Source organism: Bombus flavifrons, chromosome 14, assembly GCF_040668555.2.
Source record: "Bombus flavifrons isolate JBK064 chromosome 14, iyBomFlav1_principal, whole genome shotgun sequence".
Lineage (NCBI taxonomy): Eukaryota > Metazoa > Arthropoda > Insecta > Hymenoptera > Apidae > Bombus > Bombus flavifrons.
This window is the reverse complement of record NC_138455.1, coordinates 1,066,458-1,091,291: the sequence shown is the minus strand read 5'-3', so window position 1 is coordinate 1,091,291 and position 24,834 is coordinate 1,066,458. Positions and strand designations below refer to the sequence as shown.

The 24,834-nt window shown below is 39.6% G+C and overlaps 3 protein-coding genes across 6 annotated transcripts in view; 1 reads left to right on the top strand and 2 right to left on the bottom strand.

Annotated features, from left to right (window-relative positions):
• The window catches only part of LOC138186729 (furin-like protease 1), a 223,781-nt gene that overhangs the window by 158,278 nt on the left and 40,669 nt on the right, over nt 1-24,834 (top strand). The window lies entirely within an intron of this gene.
• Nucleotides 561-9,756, bottom strand: LOC138187091 (dynein axonemal intermediate chain 2-like). The gene is made up of 10 exons (XM_069127569.1): nt 9,574-9,756; nt 7,713-7,874; nt 7,303-7,403; nt 6,571-6,728; nt 5,762-5,939; nt 4,939-5,367; nt 4,395-4,677; nt 3,851-4,132; nt 2,531-3,186; nt 561-879 (listed from the first exon to the last, which is right to left on the bottom strand). The coding sequence occupies exons 1-10, from the start codon at nt 9,754-9,756 to the stop codon at nt 561-563; spliced, it is 2,751 nt and encodes a 916-aa protein (XP_068983670.1).
• Nucleotides 12,965-23,504, bottom strand: LOC138187090 (dynein intermediate chain 3, ciliary). Its single transcript, XM_069127568.1, has 10 exons — nt 23,325-23,504; nt 22,959-23,120; nt 22,155-22,255; nt 21,395-21,555; nt 20,669-20,846; nt 19,864-20,307; nt 19,510-19,771; nt 18,912-19,193; nt 18,436-18,769; nt 12,965-16,193 (listed from the first exon to the last, which is right to left on the bottom strand). The coding sequence occupies exons 1-10, from the start codon at nt 23,502-23,504 to the stop codon at nt 15,544-15,546; spliced, it is 2,754 nt and encodes a 917-aa protein (XP_068983669.1). The 3' UTR covers nt 12,965-15,543.

Genomic DNA, 24,834 nt, shown 5'->3' with positions numbered 1-24,834 from the left:
TCGTAATTATTTTATTAATAATAAAATTCCCTAACGCAGCGTCTATCGTTTAATCGAGGAGGAGTACAAATTATTTTCTCCCTATTCTTCTCTGAGCACGAGACTATTCCGCGTTTACACGGAATGAAAAAAAGCGAAGGAAAACGCAAGGAATTTAATTCAAATTCTTGAGGAACAAAACGTAACGCGATAAATATCTAGCAAGTAGAAGCCATGCAACGGTTGGCACGCTTCCACATCGGCCAAAATAAATTACACCGTACAAAAGAAACGTCATTCTAAATTACAATGTTTATTAACGAGCAAATCGCTTAATGTATCTAAGCAAAATTGCCAAGTCAAAATGTACAGCGACTACCGAAATCTACGGTTATCGATAAAACTAGGTCTGAGACTACGATCCATTTTCGATCATCGAGAACCGGATCGAGGAGGAACGTGTCATCAAGAAATCTGAAAATCGATCGTCATTCATCGAGTACTATGGTTTCGTATTTTTCCAGTCGGCAAAGTACTAACAGCTACCACTAATGTAGAGTGCTACCGTTCCGATGCGGCAGTCACTTCGTTTGCCCGAACTCTGAAATTCGTGGATAAACTCTGGCCTTTCTACGAGTGTATGTTTCCAGGTAATCTCTGCCTACGATTCTCTCCTTCTGCAATTGTGGCGGGGCAGTACCAAGGATATCCGAGTATAATTCTTCGGCAGTTTTTACTGGTGGGGGGCTGCAAGGATCCGGTACTTTCGCTTTTCTCACTTTCGCCATTTCTTCCTTCGATTCCTCCGTTCTTATATCCCCTTTCTCTTCTTTGTCTGGTTCTTTTGGTTCATCTGCCGTAGATTTCTTTACCACTCTTATTTTTCTGGGACGTCGCTTCCTAATTTTGAGCAAAAAAAAAAAAAATCGAGGTTTTACAAGTTTTGATAAACATCTTTTTGCGATCAAGTTGGCGTATGTATTATCGGTATGTATATGTCGGAGATGAAAGGACACCGGGGCTTTCCTTTGGAATTCTTCGGAAAACCCCCCAATATTTTAGCCTCTATAACTTAACTCGATTATAATTGTTCGAGATTTGTGATAATGAGCTTGGGCTCGAGGCGACAAGTCGCTGAACGTAGCCGCGGTCACGGGATGAACGTTTTTACCTAAAATAGGGATGGAGTAATTCTATAGCTCTCCTTAAAAGAAATAGTTGTAACGGCACGCGACAGTAAACATTCCAACGGTTTCTGTCCCGTGGCTCGCCACACACAGACCCTATTCTTCGGGCAAGATGATTACCAGATGTAGATGCATCTTCACAGTACATATTCGACTAGCCTGAGGAGCCGCTATAAATCTTAGGATTTAGTTAACTAAAGTCCTTCAAACAGACAAACAGTCTTTGTCCCTACTACGGGAAGATAGGGGAAATCTATTTTTCTCACGAACGACGCTTCCTGCTAGCAACTTTCCCTCAAGGGCGGCTAGCATCCTTCTCTAACCACCAACATTTGGAAATTTACCAATTAACAGCAACATCAATTTCCCTCACTTTCCGAACGAAGGCATCCCTCCACGAATCCGATGATCTCGTGTCCTTAGACACACTCCATCATAGTTTTCCTCTGCAGCATCATCGCGATGGAAAGTCATTCTCTCGTCAGGTCGTATTAGCGAGTTACTTAGCGCCTTTAAGCTCGGTGGATATTCCACGTTTTAACAAAGAGTTAGTCCCGTAATACTTGTACTGTAGATAAGCAAGTTGAGTACAACTTGGACTTTGGAGGAAAGCGCATTTTGTTGTCCCGTTGACCGCGGATTCGTTATTGAACCTAAGATCATTGTCATTAGTTTCCCGAGTATCTAATTACCACGGTTACTTGTCAAATTCTGCAATAATCGTATTTGCACTAGTCAATGTCTCCTCTATTGCATAACAACAATGTGTAATCCAAATGAAGATTCGTTTCACGCCCCTAACCTTAATCATAATGTGAACCCGACATATATATCACTTATAATTCGGAATTGTTGCTTTACATGTAAAGTCGATGCAAATTTGTTACGAGGAAAGATTAATTTCCCTTTGACTTCGAGAAAAATGTAAGAAAAGTGTAAATCAGTATTTTTCTACGGATCCTGCAATTTTGAAACTCGTTCGTAAAAAGCACGAGAGAAAACGGGAACGAAATTTCGATTAACTTTTTCCCGAGATCGATGTTTCCGACCTTTCCTGAGAAAAGAATGAATAAAAGTTTCTCTTGAATCAACAATTCAAATAGCACGTTATGCATAACAAAAACAGCCAAATTTTACACGTATCACGCAAAATTCGCGTGTTGATGAGTCACTTGTAATTGATGCACGAACCAGATCAAAATCTCTTCTTTTTACGTTCTACTATCATGGTAGAACATTGATTGTCCGAGAAAAAATTGACAATTTTGATAACCGCGTGACATCGGACACGAAAACCTCGATGAAAGTAAATTGCTTGTTAAAAATACCAACCGTACACTGGACAATATCTTATGGCATCTTACCTAACTTTCATGGACAATCGGATAGTGCGCCTCTTCCACATTTCTCTAGCTACTTGAATCTCTGCCTTGGCCTTCAAGACATCCTCCCAGAGCTGCGTAGGCGGAGCGCGCATTTCCCTAAGCACATCGCCTTTCATCCTATGGCGTCTCCGCCTATCCGTCGAGGATCTAATAGAAGCGGTAGAATCCTTGTCCAAAGTCGATTTTTTCTTTTCTTTCGGCTTCTCTTCCCTTCTCCCTCCCATGCTGGGTCTCCAGCAACAGACTTTCGGTTTGCAAATCTCCCCTTCGCAAGTCTGTGGCAGCACGAAGAGTCGCTTGCGCTTTTTCCTCTTCTTTGTTTTCTTGTCTATCTTTAAACTGAGATCCGGTAATACGTCCTCCCTTATCGATTGTATCGAACGTCGTACCGATAGTTCGAATAGGGATATCGGTTCTTTCCAGGTTAGTCTTTCCGCTTTTTGAATTCCAACGGGCTCCTTTGACACAATCTTTTTTGCAGTCTTCTTCGCTTCGACGGCGACGGGACCGCGACCGCGACCGACAGAAGCTGGTCGCGAGGGTTTTCGCTTTTTCTCGGTTTTCTTCGTTGGGGCAAATATATGTACAACAGGAATTATGTCTGGGTTTGTCTCAAGCGCGTAAGCTTCCACACCCTAACAAACGAATAACGTTTAGATCAATGTTCGATGAAGAATAGTCGATCCACTCTTTTGGCGTTTTCTAGTCTTATATGCTAAATTCAAAAGCAAAACGACGTTGATTCCTATTTCTAGCTTTCATTTAAATCGAATTTCGGCGCAAGGTTTCATTCTTCGCTTGAATGGAGTGAAAATTTCATTTTTACATTTTTCTGGAAGCGTTTCGTTTCGACATCGTTACGCATATCAATGCGGGTCTCATTTTCCTAAAAGGTTTTCATTATCACATCGTTCCGACATGATAAATTCAATCCCCTTGTTTTTAAAAGGTATGAATCTGATTATTTTAGTAGGAGTTTAATCCGAAAGTTTAGCGCTAATAAATTTGACACTCGACGAAAGTTTATTTTCCCATTTCGAAATCTTTCTGAATTATCGCGCACGAGTTATGTTCGGTAGTTTTTAACTTTTAAAATAGACTTGAGTCACAGTTCGCGGACAATTTTCCGCTAAAAACCATAATTCGAGTAAGATCGATCAATTTCGTCTCTACTTGTTTATCACATTTGCCGCTTTGTAGAAATCTCGTTATATCAAGACAATAGAAATCCGAACGTCAACATTCTAAGATTTATAGAAAATTGAGACGGATAACGGAATATTGAATCCATTGCATTACTTGTTGTACAGCGTCAAAATATCTTCTCTCGGCCTCCGAAATCTGCAAACCATTATCTCGAGTCTTCTTCTTTTCCTTATATACAGTTCTCTCTCGATTCCTGTTCGTTTTAGTGTTCGGTTCCCTGCCTTTCGCCTTTCCCGATATTTTCTTCGGCCCCTTAAATTTGTCCTTGATTTTAACCTTTGCATTATAATCCTCAGCCGCCATCTTCTGCGTCAATTTGATTTCCTTTAATCGTGAATCCACTGCCTTCGTAATTTTCGAGCATTTGTCTAAGCACTGGTAAAAAAATCGTCTTTTCTCAAACTAACAAAAATGTTTACGATATAAAAAGAATTACGTGTGTTATTTAACTACCGCATAGAAAATAAAAAGAAAAAAATAACTTTATCGTTACTTGCAAGTGCAACAAACAGTTGGAGATACAATTTGGAAGTTTAAGAGCGAATTTTGTGTTTATTTCGTGTTATTCGGAAGAATCTCGTCATTGATAAAGCGCATTTGGCTAAATAATGATAAAAAGAACAGGCTGTACGCTTACCTCTGAAAGGACACCTCTGTCCTTTTTGTCGAACGACTGAAAGAAATCCGTTGGTTCAACCAGGAATACCTTACCGACGTAGTTGCCAATCGCCAAAAGAGCATTTTCTTCGCACGGCGCGAGAGAAGTTAGCTTTTCATCGCATAACTGCAACGTGAAAACTGGTTCCCGAAGAGTTTGAAGAATGTCCCAGACTAACAACTGTCCAGAGCCAGTCGTTACGTAAAAAACAGAGTGCCTTGTCTTGTTCCAGCAGCCACCCGTTGGGTATTCTCGTAAAAATCTATTAGTGGAACAATTACATAAGTCAAACATGGATAATCAAAATTACGAAATAAGAATTTTATCGCATCATTGTCCCAATATAGCGTCGTTTGAAAGAATATTCAGCTCGTACAATGAATTTCCAAATTTGCTGTCTCCGTTATCAGGATTCGAAAAATTAAGTAGAAAATTCTACGATTAAATACAACAACGAATGTCCTGTTAATGTACCGGCGAAAATAGACCAGATGAAATTAATAACACGCGAAAACTAACATACGGAGTGGAAAGCAGACAATCTTCTCTGGTATCTTCCGCCCAGATTCGAGCTCTCCAATCCCCGACGGTCATAAATATCGATGGATTGAAGACATTTCGATCGACTGACTTGACCGCACCAAAATGGCTTGTGAACCTAATCGCCATTTTCTCTGCATTCGATCTCGCTTTTCTCGATCCTGTTAAAATAACGCCGTTCTCCAAACCAAACATAAATTTCGCGCCCACCATCGGGCCGAAATTCAGGCATGAAACACCGATCGCGTGGTCCATGTTTGGCTCGTTTGGATTCTCGAAATCGATCATGAGAATTTCGGTTGGTTGTTGGAGATGTCGCGTGTCCCACCACATCGCACGACCGTCAGTCGATGTCGAGAAAAATTCCGTATTGCTTTTCGATGGTAACCACTTCACCGCGTTCGCGAATTCCCTGAAAAATTTGTCGTTATAATATTTAGAGATTAAACGAATTTCTATTTAAATTCCGTTTTCTTAGTCGCATTAAAAACGTGTTGAACTAGCAAAGATACCAAAGCTATCGTTTCTGCGAACATTCTCTATATTGCTCGGTATAAAGATAGAAGCGAAACTCAATAAAGGGAACCTTCGCACTAGAAACACATTCGACACAAAGCAAAATGAAACCTACGAAAAACATCCAGCGGACTCGAGTTACGGTGGTTTACGGATAAACAACGGAGACATAGAAATTTCTCGATATTAAGACTCGGAGTAAAACGTTCTCTCGAGTAAATGTTCACCGACGAACGAACACCAAAAGTCCAAGAGAAGTCTTCGGAATTTTGTCCGATGTCGTCGCTTACCTGTGACTGTATTGCAAATTAGAGTACTGTACAGGAGTATTCCCGGTCCTGATATCCCAGTTACAGACTTGGCCCGTCATAAGACCGCTGGCAAGGACGGAAGGATCTCGAGGATTAAATTCACAACACACGCACGGTGTAGGAGGCTGCAGGCTCATGTAAGGTTCGTTCGGATTGTCTGTTCGTAGGATGACAGAAGCGTTTCATAATCCAGATTATGCAGAAGAAAAAAGAAGAAGGCTGCTATCTCGAGTGATTTTCATCAATTCTTTTGAGTCGCATCGTGACGAATCTTTGCGTGCCGCGTCGACCAAGCTAGTTGGATTTAAGTGTCGGAGCGTGACTTTCATACACGTTACGCTCTTTCATCGGTATATGTGGATGGATACGATATTTATGAATGGAACATATCATATGTTATTTCGTGTTCTTTTTCAACTCGCGTCGAAGAATTCTTTTTACTATTGCAAACAATTTTATCGAGATTATACGAATACAATGACGTAATTAATCCTTAGTTACGATATAACGCGATACAAAGAGACCGATACCCAACGGTAGATTATGTGTCGAAGCTATTGGTCTCGCGGTTAAAAACCGGCGGATAGGCAAGAATCTGAGCGGTCGAAATCCGGAAGAGCTCGTATCTCGTCACGGTTCCTCCCTCCCTATCGTGAGTGTCTACAGTCTACACGACCTATGCTAAGGGATGCAAAGCGATGCAAATGCCCCACGATCTTCCTAATGCAGCGAAAATAGTGCCGGAGGGCTAAGATAGGAAAGCATAGTGAAGCTTTTCTTCTACCTACCGACCTGCCAGATGTACAGCTTTTTACTGTAATCTGGCACCCTCCCAAAGTCCAAGAAGCAGTAAGATACCACTATTCTGCTGCCAGAATCCGGAGACCAGGAGATATTGGTCACCGGCCTCTTCGGCGTCTCTGGATCATTGTACAAGTTCACGGTTCTGAAAAGCGATTTCCAGAAAATGATCGTTTCAAATATTACACCGCCTTTGCATTTCTGGCACGACAGCGATCGAATGACAAACCGCGTCAGATAAGCCTGCATCCCCCAAAAACTAAAGATTGAAATCATCACCGACTAGGGATCGATTTAAGGGGATGATTTATCGCAATGATACGTTAATCAAGTTTATAAGGAATATAAATTTGTTCGTAGGTTGGTCCACGTTATTGAACTTCCGAGATTTTGTCTAAGCTGTTGCGAATATCGTGCGTTGTGTCATTAATTCTCCTTGAATTTTATACTGGTAAACATAGTTTAAAAAATGTACTTTAGTTGCAACTTTATAACAAACTTTAGTTGCAGAATTATAATACGTATAATGAAAATATGAAAGAGTAATTTCTGGTTGTTTAAGAAAATTAATAAGTTGCTTTCGAAAGAACTTTATAAAGATTTGTGATTAGTACAAAGAAAATTGATCGACAAAGAGTTATTGATTATGTGAGAGACCAAGTCGTGTGATATGTAGAAGGAGTTGAAGGTAAATCGGATTTAATTTTAACGTCACTCACCTAAAGCCAAAAGGCTGTACCAAGGGCGTTGGTATCATATTGTCGAAATAGTACTCGTGAATGTTCACCGTGCCATTCTGAAGAACATAGTGCTCCATCATCTGCGAGAAAATTTAATTTAACCTTCCTCTTAATTACCAATACAGTTGTAAAAGTTGAACGATTCTACGATCCTAATAAGAATCGATGCCACTTAGGACAGTTAATGTGAAAATCTTATCGCCTGTTCGGAGAATGAAATCACTTCAACGACTAACAAATAAACGAATTACAAGAGCAAAACACCAACGAATAAATAAGATAAAATTTAAAGATTTGTTTTTGTTTTCACTTTCGTAAGTATAGAAGTTCCTGTTAACTGATTAATGACCCACCGATTTTCTAGTGTGCTCGGTAAACTAATGATTTACCTGAAACAAGTAACGTAGCTTCGGTGCCCAATTGTCGTCTTTTTCGATCCTTCGTCGAAACCTCATGGTGGTTTCTTCGTCTCGCGGATTGATATCCTTCGGCCATCCGCCCTCGAAGTGAAACATTCCGCTCTTTTTCGTCGTTTTACTGTCCGTTTGTACCTACATTTCGACGAAAGTTACGCCAGAGAAGAAAATCTAGAAAATCTAGAAAATCTAAGGCAAATCGAAAGATGCTTTCGACCCAACCAACCAACCAATGAATACTTTATGTGACATCTTCACGATTTTTCACGAATGTATCGTGCAAACGTAGCGATTTCACGGAAAAATCGTTTCAACACTCTAATTGATATTACACGCGCATCCTAGCATTCCATACTTGTTAATAGATAAATTATCAACCGTACACTTGTGCGGATTAATCAGTATGCATAATACGATGTTCGACACGATCGAATAACGATTACCTTTGTGCTACTCCGCACCGATTATAAATACATGAAACTTTTTCAAAGGAACGTTATCGTGATTAGTCAGCTTTGAAGAAACATTTGAATTTGAAAAACGCACAGAAGGAGAACGACTGATTGCGAGTTGAAATTTTTCACCTGTGATTGGATCGATGTAACGTCTATTGATAAAACTGCGTCCTGCTTGGTTATATGTGTTATTGGAGATGCCGGGAAAACTATAGTCTCAGATAAAATTGCATGCTCGATGCCTCAAGTAACAAAGTTTTCGGTGGATTTGCGCGCCTTCGTTGAGTCGTTTCAATCTGACTGAATGCTTTCAACAAGTTGATACCGTTTTTGTTATCGCAACAGGGAACGAGCATAGACTTTTTGGGATAAATATAAACTTCTTTGTAACTTTCAAAGTAACAAACAAAATTGATTCTTCAGTTTTCGCGCTTCCTTGGATTTCCCTTGCTCCTTCGGACTTTTTACGCTTGCTTTCGTTCTTTTGTGAAATAAAGAATATAAGGATGTCTAACCCGGTAAAATACGAACACAAAACATATCCGATCCACGGATTCAGTTGCCTGTTTTGCAGAGGCGAAACGTTCGCGAAATTTTCGCGCTACATTGTCAAACTTTATTTCGACTTCGTTCTTAAGCTCTGTGAAAACGAAATTGAATAAATTACTCAGGATATTGACGAACATAATAACACGTATCGAGCTCACACTTCAAATTTATCGTGGTATAATTCGTTAAAATATTTTTATTCTCACGGTTCAAGATATCAATTTCTGTTTACCCTGCTCTTATTTACAGTATTACACAGTATATACATATACATATACATATACATATACATATACATATACATATACATATACATATTCATATACATATACATATACAGTAGCTCTTATACACAGTATTTAATTCCCTTTTGGGCTATTCCTTGTAAAACACCTTATACAACTTCATCTATTCATTGCCAAAAATTTCATTTTTCAATATTGGCACAGAAACTATTGACAAATTCAATCGTGAAAAACAAACAGATTCCTCCCCTAGCATTGGTTTCGATTTTTCACCGAATTTCCGGAACACTAGCCAAAATGTCAGGCTTCGTTTAAGTCGTTAATAAAACGGTTGAAGCGAGGCTCGTTAATCTTCTTATGCAAGGTAAGAACTAATGAGATCGTGGCTCAGGTTACATCGCTCGTCGCGTTACCATTTTCCAAAAGAAAAAGGAAATCCTATATCGAGATCAATAACAAAGGTATAGGTCTCGCGTGTGTGACGTCGATTCAGCTCGATGCACACGTAGATGCAGATGCGCTGAATACATCAAACCAAAGTCAGTTCGACCAGCGCCGTAATCTCTTTAATGACGTCAACCTAACCTCGTGCAATGCCAATTGCTTCGAGTGCTGCACCTCGACGTGACAGTGACTCCTCTTGATATAGTCGTTCATATCGGTAGGGTTTGGATGGATAATGGCATCCATTTGCGGCCCATGCACATCGAACATGCAATGCTTTCCGAACTCGGTGCGCATTTTCACGTATACCCGTTTGATCTCCATTCCCACAGGATGATCAAATCTGCGTAAATTAAAATTTTACGATACGATTTGACAGCATTTGCTTTTAAAATTATTTCAGTTTCAATTACATATATAAGATACTATGAGAAAAGTTGTTTGTGTGTGTGTGTGTGTGTGTGTGTGTGTGTGTGTGTGTGTGTGCGCGCGCGCGCGCGTGCGCGTGTATATATATATATATTATATTTATTAATACAGATGATGATGATGATGATGATGAACGGGGATAATTTAGTGTACATAAATGTAAATGCAGAATCTTTACGTTTCTTCGAAGCGGTAAAAAATGTCGGCGTAATTGGCTCAAAAATTATATGTCCGAGATTATTTAATTGTTTCAAAATAACGTTACTTAAATAATGAGTTTTCAAACATTTCATTAAAGCGATTCTCAAGTTTGTATTAACTTAACAAAAAAAGGCAGCGTTCTGTGACGCGTCTAACCTGATTTAACGGAAGAAACGCAGCCTTTGGAAAAATCATACGTCGAGAAGAGCTCCGTAACCTTTTTCTCTGTTGACGAAAGAGCGCGTCAGAGTGGCAAAAAGCGACGCGATAATTCGCGGGTCTGTAACGGCGCTCGCTACGCCGACTGGGTTCACCGTCGAAAGAGAAGAGCGGCAGCAAGTGCTGAAAGATTCATGAATTCACCAAGCGAATAAAGTTCCAGGCGAAACGATATTTGCCTTGTTTCGACAAACACCCGAGAATTCGACTGAGAACATTCACGCGTGCAAACGCCCTCGAACGGCGTTCTCTCCCTTTCTCGCGCCAAGGATCCTCTTTACGTGTGAATCGAGCATAAACAGAACTTAGCGAGGACTCGGGGACGAGGCAACAGTCCGATCAAACTTATCTCACGGGGATCAAACGCGTGGCTTTGACGCCGCTTTATGCTCGAATATATCGCCACAATCTTGTGGACCTTCGAGTTGATCGTTTAACCGTTCATGTACCATCTCGACTCTGATCTGAAGTGCGCTTAGACAATTTATCGGGGAAACTTCGTTCCGAGGTTAAATATCTCGAGGTGGATAACTCTAAAACCATGTAATTACAATTTGAAAATTGTCTAATTTTGAAGAATTTTACAAACGCTTCTCTTTCAGGAGTTAATACTGGATCGTAACGATTCTACATTTTGTCGATTTGGAATGGCAAAGACAGTTGGCGAATTTCAATACAGCATGGTAATTAAGACGTTTTTTACCTCAATTATCCTTCGACGTACCGATGAAAACGATAAAGTAGGGACCGTCAATTTTATACGTGATAATTCTCAAATTAAATCACACTACTTAAATTTGATGCAAGTTGCGAACCACAGATTTATTAAATACAAATTAAAGTTTCAGATCATATACACATTCAGATAGAATAACGGTTCCATCTATCGAAAAAAACGAAACGTTGCATTGCAGCGATGAAAACGAAAGCTCGATACGATTCGTGAACCCTGTTTGTTTTTGTCAATAATTTTTCCGACCGAGTCATAAAACCATTGATTCTTCTACTCAGCAATCTGTAAAACTGACCCGATCGACGAGAAAAGGGAGGACGGCCGACAGAAGATTGCAATCAAGGCTCCTCGATTCTTTGCTAATACTTACTTCATCAAGAACCGCTGATGCAATCATTCTGTCTTAACGAATCGATCGTTTCAGATTATTGAGCTTCGTTGCTTGCGCGTGTTCCTTGCATTCGCATCACGCTTTCCACGATAAAAGATCTTCCTCTCAAACTTAATGCTAGAATATGTCGCCGAAGGAAGAAACTGTCGAAAACTGTATTTTACTCGTTAACTTTCTAGTTTCTCGTTTCGGATAAACAATTTTATCCATGAAATTAATAATATTCTTAATTATGGCTTTTGATTGCCATTTTTTTACCATCCTGTCGATCTTTTTCAAATCTGTCACTATTAAAGATTAAATACTAATTAAGGGAATGGACAGTTTAAAGGCAATGTGGTTTTGTAAATAATACTTCGTTAAGTATCGATAATTTCAAAAACGACGTAATATAAAATTACGCAAGAGCTTTGCCTATTTATCGGTCGCTGACTGCCTATAATCAGGGAAATTACCGTACAATTCACTATCATCGATTAATGTATAATAATTTTTGGAAAATGAGCTGAACGCGCGTTTGATCAAAATTTCGCGGTGATACGCGGAAAGTAATTTCTATCTATCGATCTCCGCTTAATCGTAAATCAAATTTGCGGGCGGCTCGTCTGTGCGAATCACGTAAGAGTTTCCCTTGGACCAGGCTTTATCCCTCGTCAATATAGGGAAAATTGCCGGGTTCCTGCATGAAAGCAGACCGTCACAAAAGGCTGCCTCTAATTGCCTTCGGCCGAACATCGAACAACTTTGATGCTCCATAGGCACACGTCAAATTTATTTCGGAAACAGAGAATTCGCAAAAACTAATACACATCATTCTAATTTATTCTTTTAATGAAAGTAATACATGGCTAGATGAAGACAGCAAAAAGCTAAGTTTCTAAGAGTTGGAATTATTCGTGAAACTTTGCACATGAACTTTCTTCGCCAACGTCTGAATTTGTATTAAAATCCTACGTAATGTATAAAATGCTCTACAGTTTAGAGGACGTATAAAAAGTTATTTTTCAGGTTTTACATTTTTTCTTCGAGTTCAATGACTGTTTCTTTGTCTTAAATCCTATTTAAGAATCAATTAGTATAGTTATATTTTCATTTTGGACCAACCATTTTGATTGTTCCTGTGCACTGTCGCTATTAGTTAAAGCGCCGATCAGCGTGCCGGCTGTGTCACGATAAAATCGAATAATTATGAGAATACTGCCAAGTAGAAACGCTATTGCAGAACATCAGGAATCCGATGTACTGTAAAACACACCGCTCGAACAGATCGACGCGGAACATTATCCTAGCATATGTACGTGCTAGTTTGGAGTTTGACAAGCGACGATTCTGAAATTTCCCTCTGGAAAATCCGATGGCTCGCCATGCTCATAACATCGAAGCTAAATCCGAATCATGCACAGCCATACAAAATATCGAAATATCTTTTTGTTTTACAACACCACTCGCATACGCGTTGTAGGTGATTCTCGCTGTCACAAAACGAATCCCCGCTACCGCTGTTACAAGTTCTTTGCCGTGACTGTTTCCGCGAATATTTCGTGTTGACCCAAGGAATTCTTAACGTTGTTTGGCCTCTGCGTTCTAACGTTTGTCCTTTTTCGATCGACTTTTTTCTCTCCTTCTCATTCTCTCTGTCGCCGGCGCTTCACGATCCCTGCACGGAAAGCCTGATAAACCGTTGCTCTCATCAGCTAATGCACACGTACGTATGTACATCCGGTTTGTCGACTTCCTCTGGTCGTCAATCAAGCGTACCGTGAAGCGAGAAAAAGGATTCTGATTGTTTCGGTGGGATCTTTTTTTCTCGACTCGGCTGGATAAGCCAGGGAAATCGGAACCCGAACGTAGAGATCGGAATCCGTATCCGAGTTTTGGTTTTCCCCAGAATTCCCATCGTGCTTGTTTACACAGCGCGGTACCTCCGTGACCATCGAAACAGCTTTATGGCTGCAACATTCCGTCGATTGGAAGTATTGTATTAGCCTGGTAATTCCTGTGTTCACTAGCTCAAAGGTTAATTCAGATCGAATCGCAGGCTTTGAACTAACTTTTTAGGTTAATGTGCGCGTTCAGGAGGACGCTGCTATTAAACATTGACTATTCGCGGGTACGCTACAGTCGGAATTAAAATTTCAGGAAGTGAAATTGCCGAAAGATAGTTGTTAAGAAATTACACTTGCTGAAAAAAAGATAGATTCCATCGTTGTAACAACAAAAGGACATCTTTTTACTTATCAATGTTTATTAGTTATTCTTCGTTTCTTTCAAATGTAAAATATCTCAGTTTAAAAAATACGTTTTCACAAACATACGAAAAATTAATTACATACCCTTTTCTTACTTTTTACTGTTCTAAATAATTCATAATTAAATGTCATAAAATTTCGTAAAATAAATTCCTTATATTATATTATCAAAAAGCGCGCTATTATTAAAGCGCTAGTAAAGTATTAATAAAGCGCAAGCGATAAAAACGAAATAAATTTCGGTTCCAATGATCGATACGTACATATATTGATTATAAAAAATCATTCGATCTTTCGATCGCCGAATAAAAGTTCCAAATTCGTAACCGATTTATCGAAAAAAAACACGGAAGTCTCGTGTATTCGTTTTTCAAGTACGCAGTCCTCGATTCTCTGAGGAGAAAAAATTATTAATCGATAATAAATACGAAGCGTCCCGATTCTCTGTGACAGACGATTCGAGAATATCCAGACTAACAGGCACTTAGGCTTTCAACCGGAAGCCGCAAATTACGTGGCCACTTTGCATCGATGCGTTACCGTCAGCCTGGACATGCATAATTAATCAGAAGATTATCACCTCGATGACTGGTCGAAATATGCGCGACTCTCTTCCAAAATCTCCTCTCGACCATCACTCTTTCCGTGCATTCTCCCTCTAATTTAATCTTCCCCTATCTAAACGAAATCAAGTTTACTCGTCATAGCTTTTTCTCGCGTGATGCGTCTGCTTTCGAATATTTCTCGTGAAACCCGATTCTTTCGATTCGATCATGCCTTCGAATGAAAAAGATACTTTTCCATGATACGATATTTAACCAGCAACATGTAGCGCTTACGGAAGTAACAAATTTGCAAGGAAACAAGTTTCTCGCGGAACAAAGTATACTTCTTAGAAAACGTTATACTTTTTCTCAAAGAAATAGATGCAAGAAGTTGGAGACTGTACCTGATTTCCATAGTACCGCCGTCTAACCGAGTTTTTATTCGTTCGATCTGTCGGTTATTAACAAATCCTTATATCCCGTGCATTCTTGAGAAATTCCAAGTTCTAAGAGGACAACGAGCGAACGAACGAACAAGGAGAATCGCCTTTGTAAAGAGACGAGAATTCTGAAAACTTTCTTCGAACTGTGCATCATAAGTCCGTCAATTCATCCGTTGAAATTCCAGATGGATTATCTTCCGTGTTTTCCAGCCCGTCGTGTTCGCTTAACTTTGTAAGAACATTCTCTTAAACTCAGGCAATAAATGGAAAACTGACTGTGTGGCCCTTGGAGATCCTGAGTGACGAGAAAAACGACAAACTCTATCGAACTTTCATTTTGCCTTATCCCTTTTTCTCGCTGCTCTCTCGTTCCTGTAACTTCTGCGTGAAACGTGTGCGCGAAGCCACCTGTTTCTAAGCAGAACTTGATGCAGTTACCGAAAAGAATAACCGATGAATCTCGATGGGAACAGGTCTACGCGAGCGTAAAAAAGTTTCTGTTGGAAACGTTGAACGCATCGTTTGCTCTATGGTTTCGTTCAACGAATGCGTAATAACGTCAAAAGAACTTCCGTTGAAAGAAAGAAGGAAAGTTCTTCGATCGAGCCAGCTTGGATTTCTTTCACGATAAAACTTTTCGACGAGATTGTTTGTCCTTCCTGTCTGCTTTCCGAACCTGCTGGGAATATCTCGAACACGAGCGACAAATGCTTCGGGCTGATCCTTTTCCACAAAGATGTCACTTTGAATTCTAACGACACAATGCCGTTTGTCGATATACAGATGAATTAAACAGTTAGCTCCTGGATTTCCGGGGAAAGCTCTTCGGAGGAGAAATCTTTTTCCGGTTCTTCTTGGTTTTCAAGATGCTTCTATGACGTGAAAGGAAATTTTTAAACGATTAATATTTTCTGTTCCCGGACTCCTCGTCAAGCGTCTCTTCGGAATACATTCTCACGAACGCAGTGGATATTCGAGGATAAAACACCTTCCTGCTGTGCTGTTCGTCGTACTCCTGAACTTTTTGTTTCAGCAAGTTCCACAGTTCCATCTGTTTCTCCTTTTTTTCTATTTCGATCTCCTCTTCCGTCAATCTCAACTTTTTGAATTTACGCAAGCTCTTTTTTGGATGAATTTTTGTGTCATTTTTTTTTCCGAATTCCACGACCGACTCGTCCGTTTTGATCAAATGTTCCTCAGCTTCCTCCTGTCGCTCTTCCATCGTTTCCAGCTTGATTTCGGGCAGTTTCTTGGGCTCCTTCTCGAGTTTTCTCTCGATGGCCCAAGAGGCGAGCTTTCTTGCGATTGCAGTTTCCTGCCAAGCACGTATTTCCTTCTTGGCTTCAACCAGTTCTTTTCGAAGTACGTTCGGCGGAGTATTCTTCAGCGCCAAGATTTTTCTCTTGAACGCGCGCGAAGGTTGAGGAATTTGAACGATATAATCAGTTAATCGTCTGAACCACTTATTATCTATGATGAACGATCTGCTTTTTTCAGGAGATTCTTCTACCACTTCGACCGTTTTCTTCCTTCTTTTTGATCTTCTTTTCTCTGCAATGACAAATTCATTCTTTCAATAATTAATCATTAACTAGGAAGATTAGCACGCAATGTGTAACCCGCAACAAGTAATGCTCCAAATACTCGCATAAACCTAATTTCTCGATTACCTTAAACGAATCTAAATTACAAATTCCCGTTGAGATCGGTATCTTTGTGCCGCTTTGTATTTTGTACCTACTGTACATTGATGTATATCGACGTACTGTACGTTGACGCTAATTAAGATTCCTTCGACCCAGAACAAACTATTCCGCGCACGCGATCCTTCATCCGGACTGTAATTAATACTATCAATTTATAGTCGCATAGCTTAATGTCGCATAGACCCAATCGTTCTTCGTAATTCTGAGGACCACGCAATATTATTTCATTTCCATAGCCTCAAATTGATTCCTGATTGACGTAACAGAAATAAGAAAATCCGTTGTCCCATATGGTATTCTTCAGGCCGTGAGATCATTGTAATATGAAATATCTCAATTTACATACATAGCAGAAACGAAAAGAAGAATCGACGTATCAAACACTGGATCAAACGCTTAAGATTTTACGTGGCAAAAAGGAGAGGAAAAATGCCAAAATTGCTTTCACGGTCGTCGTACATAGTCAATATGGAAATAAATCCCGCACGTGCAAGAACCAACGCCGCCATTAATTGGAACACCAGCGGTTGTGAATATTTCTCTACGCTTAGTGCATTCGCCACTACGCGATAAGACAATATTTCCCTCTATGTGCTAAGCTCCTCGCGCTTGCGAAACAAGATTTATCGACGTCGCGCTATTTTTCTGTCATCGCCAAAAAATGCAGAGAAAAAAGATATAGACGATGCATAGAGTACTTCTGCTAAACCGCGGTAAATCTCGTGGATTTAAAGATTTCAACGAATGTAGGAAACGTACCAATTGAAACGATTAAGGAATTGCGCCTTCGAACAAGGCTACATGGAATTAATCGAATGTCACGTATAAAAAATTTATATTTAATACGATTTGTACTCTGTAAAATTCACTCTGAAAGTTTTATTGATATTATCGGTCAAATCATGCGAGAGAGCCTTTGCAAGTAAAAATCTCGCGCCGATATCAATGAATCAGTCAGTTTTGACAAAACTAAAACACGTTCAAAGACCTGTAACGTTTTTAAAAGTTTACAATTTATACACAGAAGCCTCAAATAGCCTGAGTAGCTCATTTTTCTTCGACCATTCGCGTAGTTACTTCCAATCGAAGTACCACACACAACGGAACCACCAAGTTTAACTCTATGAGCTGCAGCAACGGCAGCAACAGCGTAGCACCGTCTGGGAGACCAACGAGTCTCCACCCCGTTACTTTTATTAACTTCCAGATCGTTTAAGTGGCTTCCGACGCGTTATTCCGAGTTAATTGTAACTAACGGAGAAACTCGACGAGAAGAGGAGACTTGGGAGTGGCGAAATACCGGAAACGCGGGACAGAATTAATTCGCTAGGAGTGTACCGTAATACGGCCGCGACAGAGCGTACACCTTGTTTGCAGTTCCCCTCGTACCGCGATTGTAGAATTTACAAGTGACTTACAGTCGTAGCGACAACTCAAGAAACTTTTGTAAAATTTCGCTACTACGCCGAAAGCCGAGCTATGAAATGAAATTCTCTGGAAATTATTGAGCAGATAGCTTCCAGGCAATTGTAGGAATTCTCTTTGGCTCTTCAGTGACCCCTTCGTGCGCGCCAGTTACGCTTCCTGACTCATTGCGAAACAGCTACCGAAAGATTATTCCCAGAAATTAAAATTAATCGAAGAAAAAGCTGACTACTATTGCCAAGTACGCGTCCTTTTTTGGTTAATTTTCCTTTAAAGCGACGACAAATGCTTTTATCGTTAATTAGTCTATGCTCGAACCTAACTTCCAATTAACCTAACGCGCAAATACATCGACCAAGAATAACTAAACATGACCATTCTCCAAGACAAAGAACAATTTGAATCTTGTTATTGACATTCGTAATTCATACTCCAGAGCTCTTCTTCGACTTGGTAAAACATTTCCTCCGCTTGATATATTCCGATTTTACAAATCACACGACAAGTTAAACTCTGTTTATCGCGATCCAGATCATTTCCAGATACGTGTTGAATAACGTTGCGATATAGGAAAAGCAGAAAAAAAGGAACGAACGTATGATTTTAGAGAAATCGCATTTCGTGTAAGCAATTTTTCGCACCTCTGATTAGAACGGTCTTACCTTCCATATCTGCGCAACAAATTTCCGGCTTGCACACTTGCTTCGCACAACTATTTCTCAGGATCTTCTTCACTCGTTGCTTTTTGTCCTTTATCCTTATCGAATCTAGATCGACGTCCACAATATCTTCTTCTTCTTCCTTTTCTCCGATCTTCGGTATGCTTCTTGCAGTCCTTATTCTACTTTTGAACCTTTTGATCGATCGCTGTTTCTTCACATCTTCTTTTTCGGATTCTACCTCCATTTCCATGTATTTCGTTACTATTCTTTCCTTTAATATTTCCTGCGCTGCTTGCACGTCGGCTTCGTCGAGTTCCATGTATCGCGCGGATATCTTTTTTAAAAAATCAGATCAACTTACTTTTGTCGATACTTGATAAATTTTTGATCGTTTGCTCATCGTGTAATTTGAAAATGTTGGTGATAAAAGAAAAATACATAGAATCTAGAATATACGACGCGGCATGCTAATTTACCTGTTTTATTTTGTCGAAATATTCCATCTGCGCTTTGTTGTGTTCAGGATAGGTCATCCTGACGCTAGACTTTCCTTTCGGTTTCGAGGCTCTCGATTTCTTCCGGTCTTCCAGTCTCTCTTTCTCCATGGAGGTCTTTTCTTTCTTTCTATCCTTCTCCTTCTTCTTGCTTTTCACCTTTGACTCATGTATACTGACACCTTTGGAGACACGATGACCCAGACGTATTTCTTTCAAACGACTGTCAATCGCCTTTTCGTATCGACTACATCTTTCCAGATACTACAATAAGGACAAAACCACGTTACCGATATTTTCGAATTCGTCTACTCGACGAGATGGGTGCCCTTGGAATTTCCGCCTTTCCTCGCTAAACTCATCGTAAAATTTTGAGGAGCAAGAGCGAACTAAACTAAAATTTCATGAAGTGTGGGACAATGAGATTCGGTAGGAAGAATACCGTTCAATTAGAACATCTGGTAATTAATGAAATTCAGCTCACTGATTTCAATGACCATTATCAAAAGGTGAAACAAGGTAACGAGAAGAAAGCGTAACAGAGTCTTTAAGTAAACTGACAGTATAACTAGAATCTTACGCTACTCAAAGCAGCTTTGTCTTCTTTCGTGAACGTTGCAAGGTCTTCCGTACACTCCAGTAGGTATACATTACCGTTACTACTTCCGACAGCAAGAAATCCATCCTCTTCGTGGGAGCTAATCGCTGTCAGGCTATCGTTACACACGTGAATGTTAGTCAATGGTGTCTTGATGCCTGCCAATATATCATACGCTTCCAATAAGCCTTCTTTATTTATGGTGAAGAATACGGAGCATCTGGCTTTACTCCAGCAACCACCGCTTAGATCGATGTATTTGTCACTATACACATAAAAATACAAAAAATCTCTATCTCGAAGAAACGTACAAAATATCAATTGGTACAACATTACTGTCTACGGTCGTACCTAGTACAGAGCAAATTTCCTTCCTTCGTGTCGTCTGCCCATATATTGGCCGACCAGTTACCAATGGTTAAGAAATTCTTCGTATAAATGGGATTTCGGTCGATCGCGATAACCGGTCCCGTGTAACAGTGGAATCTAATCGCCAATTTTTCCACGAGATTGCTGGTTCTCCTATTTACATTCACAACCATACCGTCCTCGGTACCAGCTAGGAATTTACTGCTCATCGTCTGTTCAAACTGAAGAGCAGTAATACCGACCGCTTTGTAAATGTCTGCTCTTTGTGGCTGCTCGAGGTCCATCACTAAAGTTTCTGTTGGCTTTTTCATAAATCTGGCATCCCACCACAAAATTGTGCCATCGGTAGAACAAGAGAAGAAGTCGGTGTTAACCTTGGAAGGGATCCAAAGAGTCTGAGTCACTGGATATCTAAGAATGAACGACAGACGAGAAGAAAGAATCGTAATTTTACTTTGGAGAAATACAGAAATTCGATGACGCTGCACCATTACGTTGTAGGAAGAAAAAAACTGCGGTTAGTCCGGTTCCCGATTTTGTGGAATATCGACGATATTTTGTATAATTTTTTAAAGACTTTGTTTCGATTTCATTCCATTTTATGAAAATTCTATATAGGAAGCTTTAATTGGAAAAGTGACATAAATGCATTTTTTCCGAAAAAGAAAACTACGAAATAGCGATGATACGCGAAATCCATATTTATCCTGTATACAAGATGTTTGACATATATACATGTGTACGTTATTAATTCTCAATCAAACTATTATACCTGTGACTGGAGTAAGGATGAGACGTTTCCATAGGTTTTTCATTGCTTCGAATATCCCAGTAACACACTTGGCCAGATACTAGACCACTGACTAACATCACAGGATCGCGAGGATTGAATTTAACTGTCGTTAAATGGAAAGGTGATTTCAACGTGTAGAGAGCTTTATTGGGATTCTCTGCATAAGACAAAGATTATACGTTTTTATAGAAACTGAATCGTAATGTATTGTACGCCAAACAATTTAAAAGGTTCAATTTTTGTGCGTGTGTTGTACATATTAACCGAATTAATCACTCATATATGGATTATTTACCAAATGTCCAGCTGGACATATTGTAAAGTACAAATTAAATAATAAAAAAAAAATATATGGATAAAACGCACACGTACTACAACTAATAAAATACAATTTTTCTGATGGTATCTTCAAATATCCTATTAACACTCGGCTGCTTAATGATACAAAAATATTTCATGAACGGGAAGAGATAGCAAATTTGTATGCAAAATGTTTACAATAAAATCGCGAGACGTCCAAATTCAACGAAATGATCTAAAACTTGGTCGTATGTACGAACGGACATACACAGAATCGAATCGATGAAATACCACCTCTCATCGAAGTGCTATAACTTCGACTTAACGCGGAAATTCGACTTGACGTGCAAATAACGTCGACTGAACGCGGTTCGTCACCGAATTACATAAGGAATAACCAAGTACCGAGGTCCCATACGTAGGAGTACGGACTCAAGTCGGCCGAAGGCTGCTCAGATTCCGGAAACCCGTACGCAACGGCCAATCGATCAGAGTAGTTCGGAGACCACGATATATCTTTGATTGGTCTCACCTTCGTCTCCGGATCCTCGTACAAGTTCACTACTCTGAATTTGAAAAGGAGGAAAAAATACGAAATTTCGTTAATTTACTAATTATTGTATTAATTAACGATTAGAGTACTATTATATTATGAAGTTCATTCGTAAAAGAAAAATCCATCCATATTTTCACATATTACACTTACGGTACGTTATGTGTGTATGATATGTGCGTATTACATAGAGATTTCAAATATTTAATAAAAAGAAGGAAAAAACGAACAAAATGATATCACGGATTTTTAGGACACAGCGAGCATATATTACCACACCGATGTTATCACGACAAAGCACAGTTCGATCGTTAATTTTCATTGCCTGCGGATTTTCATTGCCAAATCGATAGCGATAGCCCGCTGCACTTTTTGCTTGCAAATTTGTGTCGGTGTTTTGATCGGTGTGGTTAATGAATCTGATGGAATTACGCGTTAAATCAACGATCGCTTTGTTGACTTACTTAACTCGTTTTTAGAATTTAATGCGTTCAAACCAGTTCACGGGAGACATATCTCACATCTTCAATTTCGAATATGTTAATATGATTTTTAATAGGTACGTAAATATATCGAAGCAAAATATTTCGTAACATTTATTGTGAAATGTACCTGATATTGTGGTCCTTGATCATAGGTGTCACGATCAAATCGTCGAAGAAATTCTGATAGATATTGATGGCATTGTTTTGAAGTACATAGTCCTCCATTGTCTAAATACCCACAAAGTGACATTATTTTAACGTATGTGTGGTATCATGGACAGATTGCCTAAGAAATATCGGGTGAACCATAAACAATGTTGCGAGGAAGCCTAAGTGCCGACAGGCCAAAAGGGTCTGGAAACTTCAATGAGCCGAGCGGCCCATCAATGTGTCCTCAGTCCTTCAGTCGAATAGTTATGCGGAAAAAGACCTACGTAGCTATGACCGCGGGCGGTTACGGAACACGTACGTGGTGGGACTATGAGAAAAGATAAAGAGATACTTAAGGGAGAAGAATGAATGAACAGGGGTCGTTAACTAAGAGTCGGATTGTGAGGAGTCGTTAACTGACAGTCGAGTTGTGAGGGCAATTGTTAACTGAGAGTCGAGTTGTGAGGGCAGTCGTTAACTAAGAGTCGAGTTGTGAGGAGTCGAGAGTTGAGTTGCCGAGTTGTCATAAGTTGTGAACTATTAGTTGTGAGTTGTGAATTATCCATTTAGATTTAGTTGTGAATTATCCATTTAGTTATAACACATTACTGTATTTAGTTCACGTTAAATAACCATCGTTTCCTGTTTAATTCATTGTAAATAGATTTATCAATAATCTTATCATATAGGATAGAAATCATTGGAAACCCTAATTTCTAATATTTCTGAATAAATAAATCCTATATATGCAAATATTTTATATAATTCTCTCGAAACTTACAGAAAGCAAACTTCTCATGTTTATTGCCCAATTATCATCCTTCTCCACGCGTCGACGAAACCTTTGAACGACTTCTGCATCTCGAGCATTGACTTCCTTTGGCCAGCCACCTTCCGTATGATGTACTCCCGTATTTATCTCTATCTTTCTCATCGTTTGTACCTGAAACGAAGCACGAGATACACTGTGTTAGCATGTAAAGAAAAATGTATAAAGGAACGATGATCAGATGCAATCAGATGCATTGATTTCAAACGAGTTACCCTATATTACTAGCTACGACTGACGTTCCGTTAGGATCTAACCTAAAATATGAGTGCACTATGATTAAAGTAGTTTTGTTTGATTACTCTGATTGGCTCTTACTTCGTGGGCCGCATACTGTTTAGACAGTTGCACTTGGCGATGAGTGTACGGACGGTACACGTAATCTTGCATCAGTTTTGGCTCCGGCTGGATGTTTTCTTCGGCAACATGGTCGGTTCTGAAGACGCATTGCTTTCCGAACTGACATCGCGGCTTGATATACGTGTATTGCGTCAGCATCTTCGCCACTGTGTTTCATTAGGTCTTGTAAAAGCATTTATAGGTTACGAAATAAAAAGGGCGCCAAAACTAAATTGTAGAAAATTCTTGGTACACAGACTAAAAAGGACGATATTCTAAGTCGAACAGAAGATCAGAAAACAAAACAACTTCGTGATTTAACGCGTAGTTCAGTATCGTGCGAGTCATATATCGACGATTACGTAGAATCGTCTATTACGCATAAAATATATGCTATCGTTTCATTAAATAAATATTCGATTACGATCGATACTTAAAAACCTACCACTTCGCTACTTTAATTTACTTTAATCCTACAGCCGTTGTAAGAGAGACCCTGTTACCCTCGATACACTCGTGAATATTTCAGTACCAACCACAATTTCTCCGCCAATTTCCATTCTCTAGGAGATTCGAGCCCGTTGAGAAACCGTCTAGAACCACCATTGGCTGCTATTGGCCCTTTTAAAGCCACGAAAAGAAAAGGAGAACTTGCTGACGCTTTTATCCTACTTTCGGAGGCATCGTCGATTTCTTTTAGCCGCTAATTTCTTCTATTCAGTTTCCTTTCGCACATCAAAGATTTAATTTTCGACTGTTGCATTTCCGAATCCCACTTTATACAATTACTACCAGCAGCGGTGGAGTTCTCGGCCCCATCGCTGCATTATCTCTTCGTGACCTTCTACAATTTCTGCCAGCCACACGCTACCCATCCGCTGGCGATTCGCTGGCGAAATTCGGCAATCAATGCTTTCACACAGTTCCGTAAATCGCATAAGCCATGCAGAGAGTCCTCTTCCTAGCAAATCATATTTGATGCAGTCCCGTCGAAATCACGATCGATTGGCTCGTGGATGTGGTAACGCATAAGCTAGAATGAATGTGGGGGGAGGGGCTGAAAATGATCCGGCACTAAAATTCGCTCGAACTATCTCTACCCATTTAAGTGCATTTACGTGGAAAATCAATGTCCGCGTCGATCTCCGATGTGGAGTCGCTGCATACGCGTTCGGAACTAGTTCTTTTGATAAACGTTCCACGATGTACCACGATAAACATTCCAATTTGGAGTAATTCGATTAGTTAATTAGGCCATCTCCTATAAATAATGAGAATATTCGGAGAGATCAGAGAAATTGGAGAATGGCGTAGGGAAAATTGAAAAGTCAGATTGATAAATTACTAAGTTGTTTCATAATTGATTTTGTTTTCACGAAAAAATAGAATGAACTACAGAACTCAAATAATAATAGACGAAGGCATTGTTCTAAATTTGCAGCATACAACCGACTATTGATCGTAAATCAACGAAGAAGTTAGAGTAATC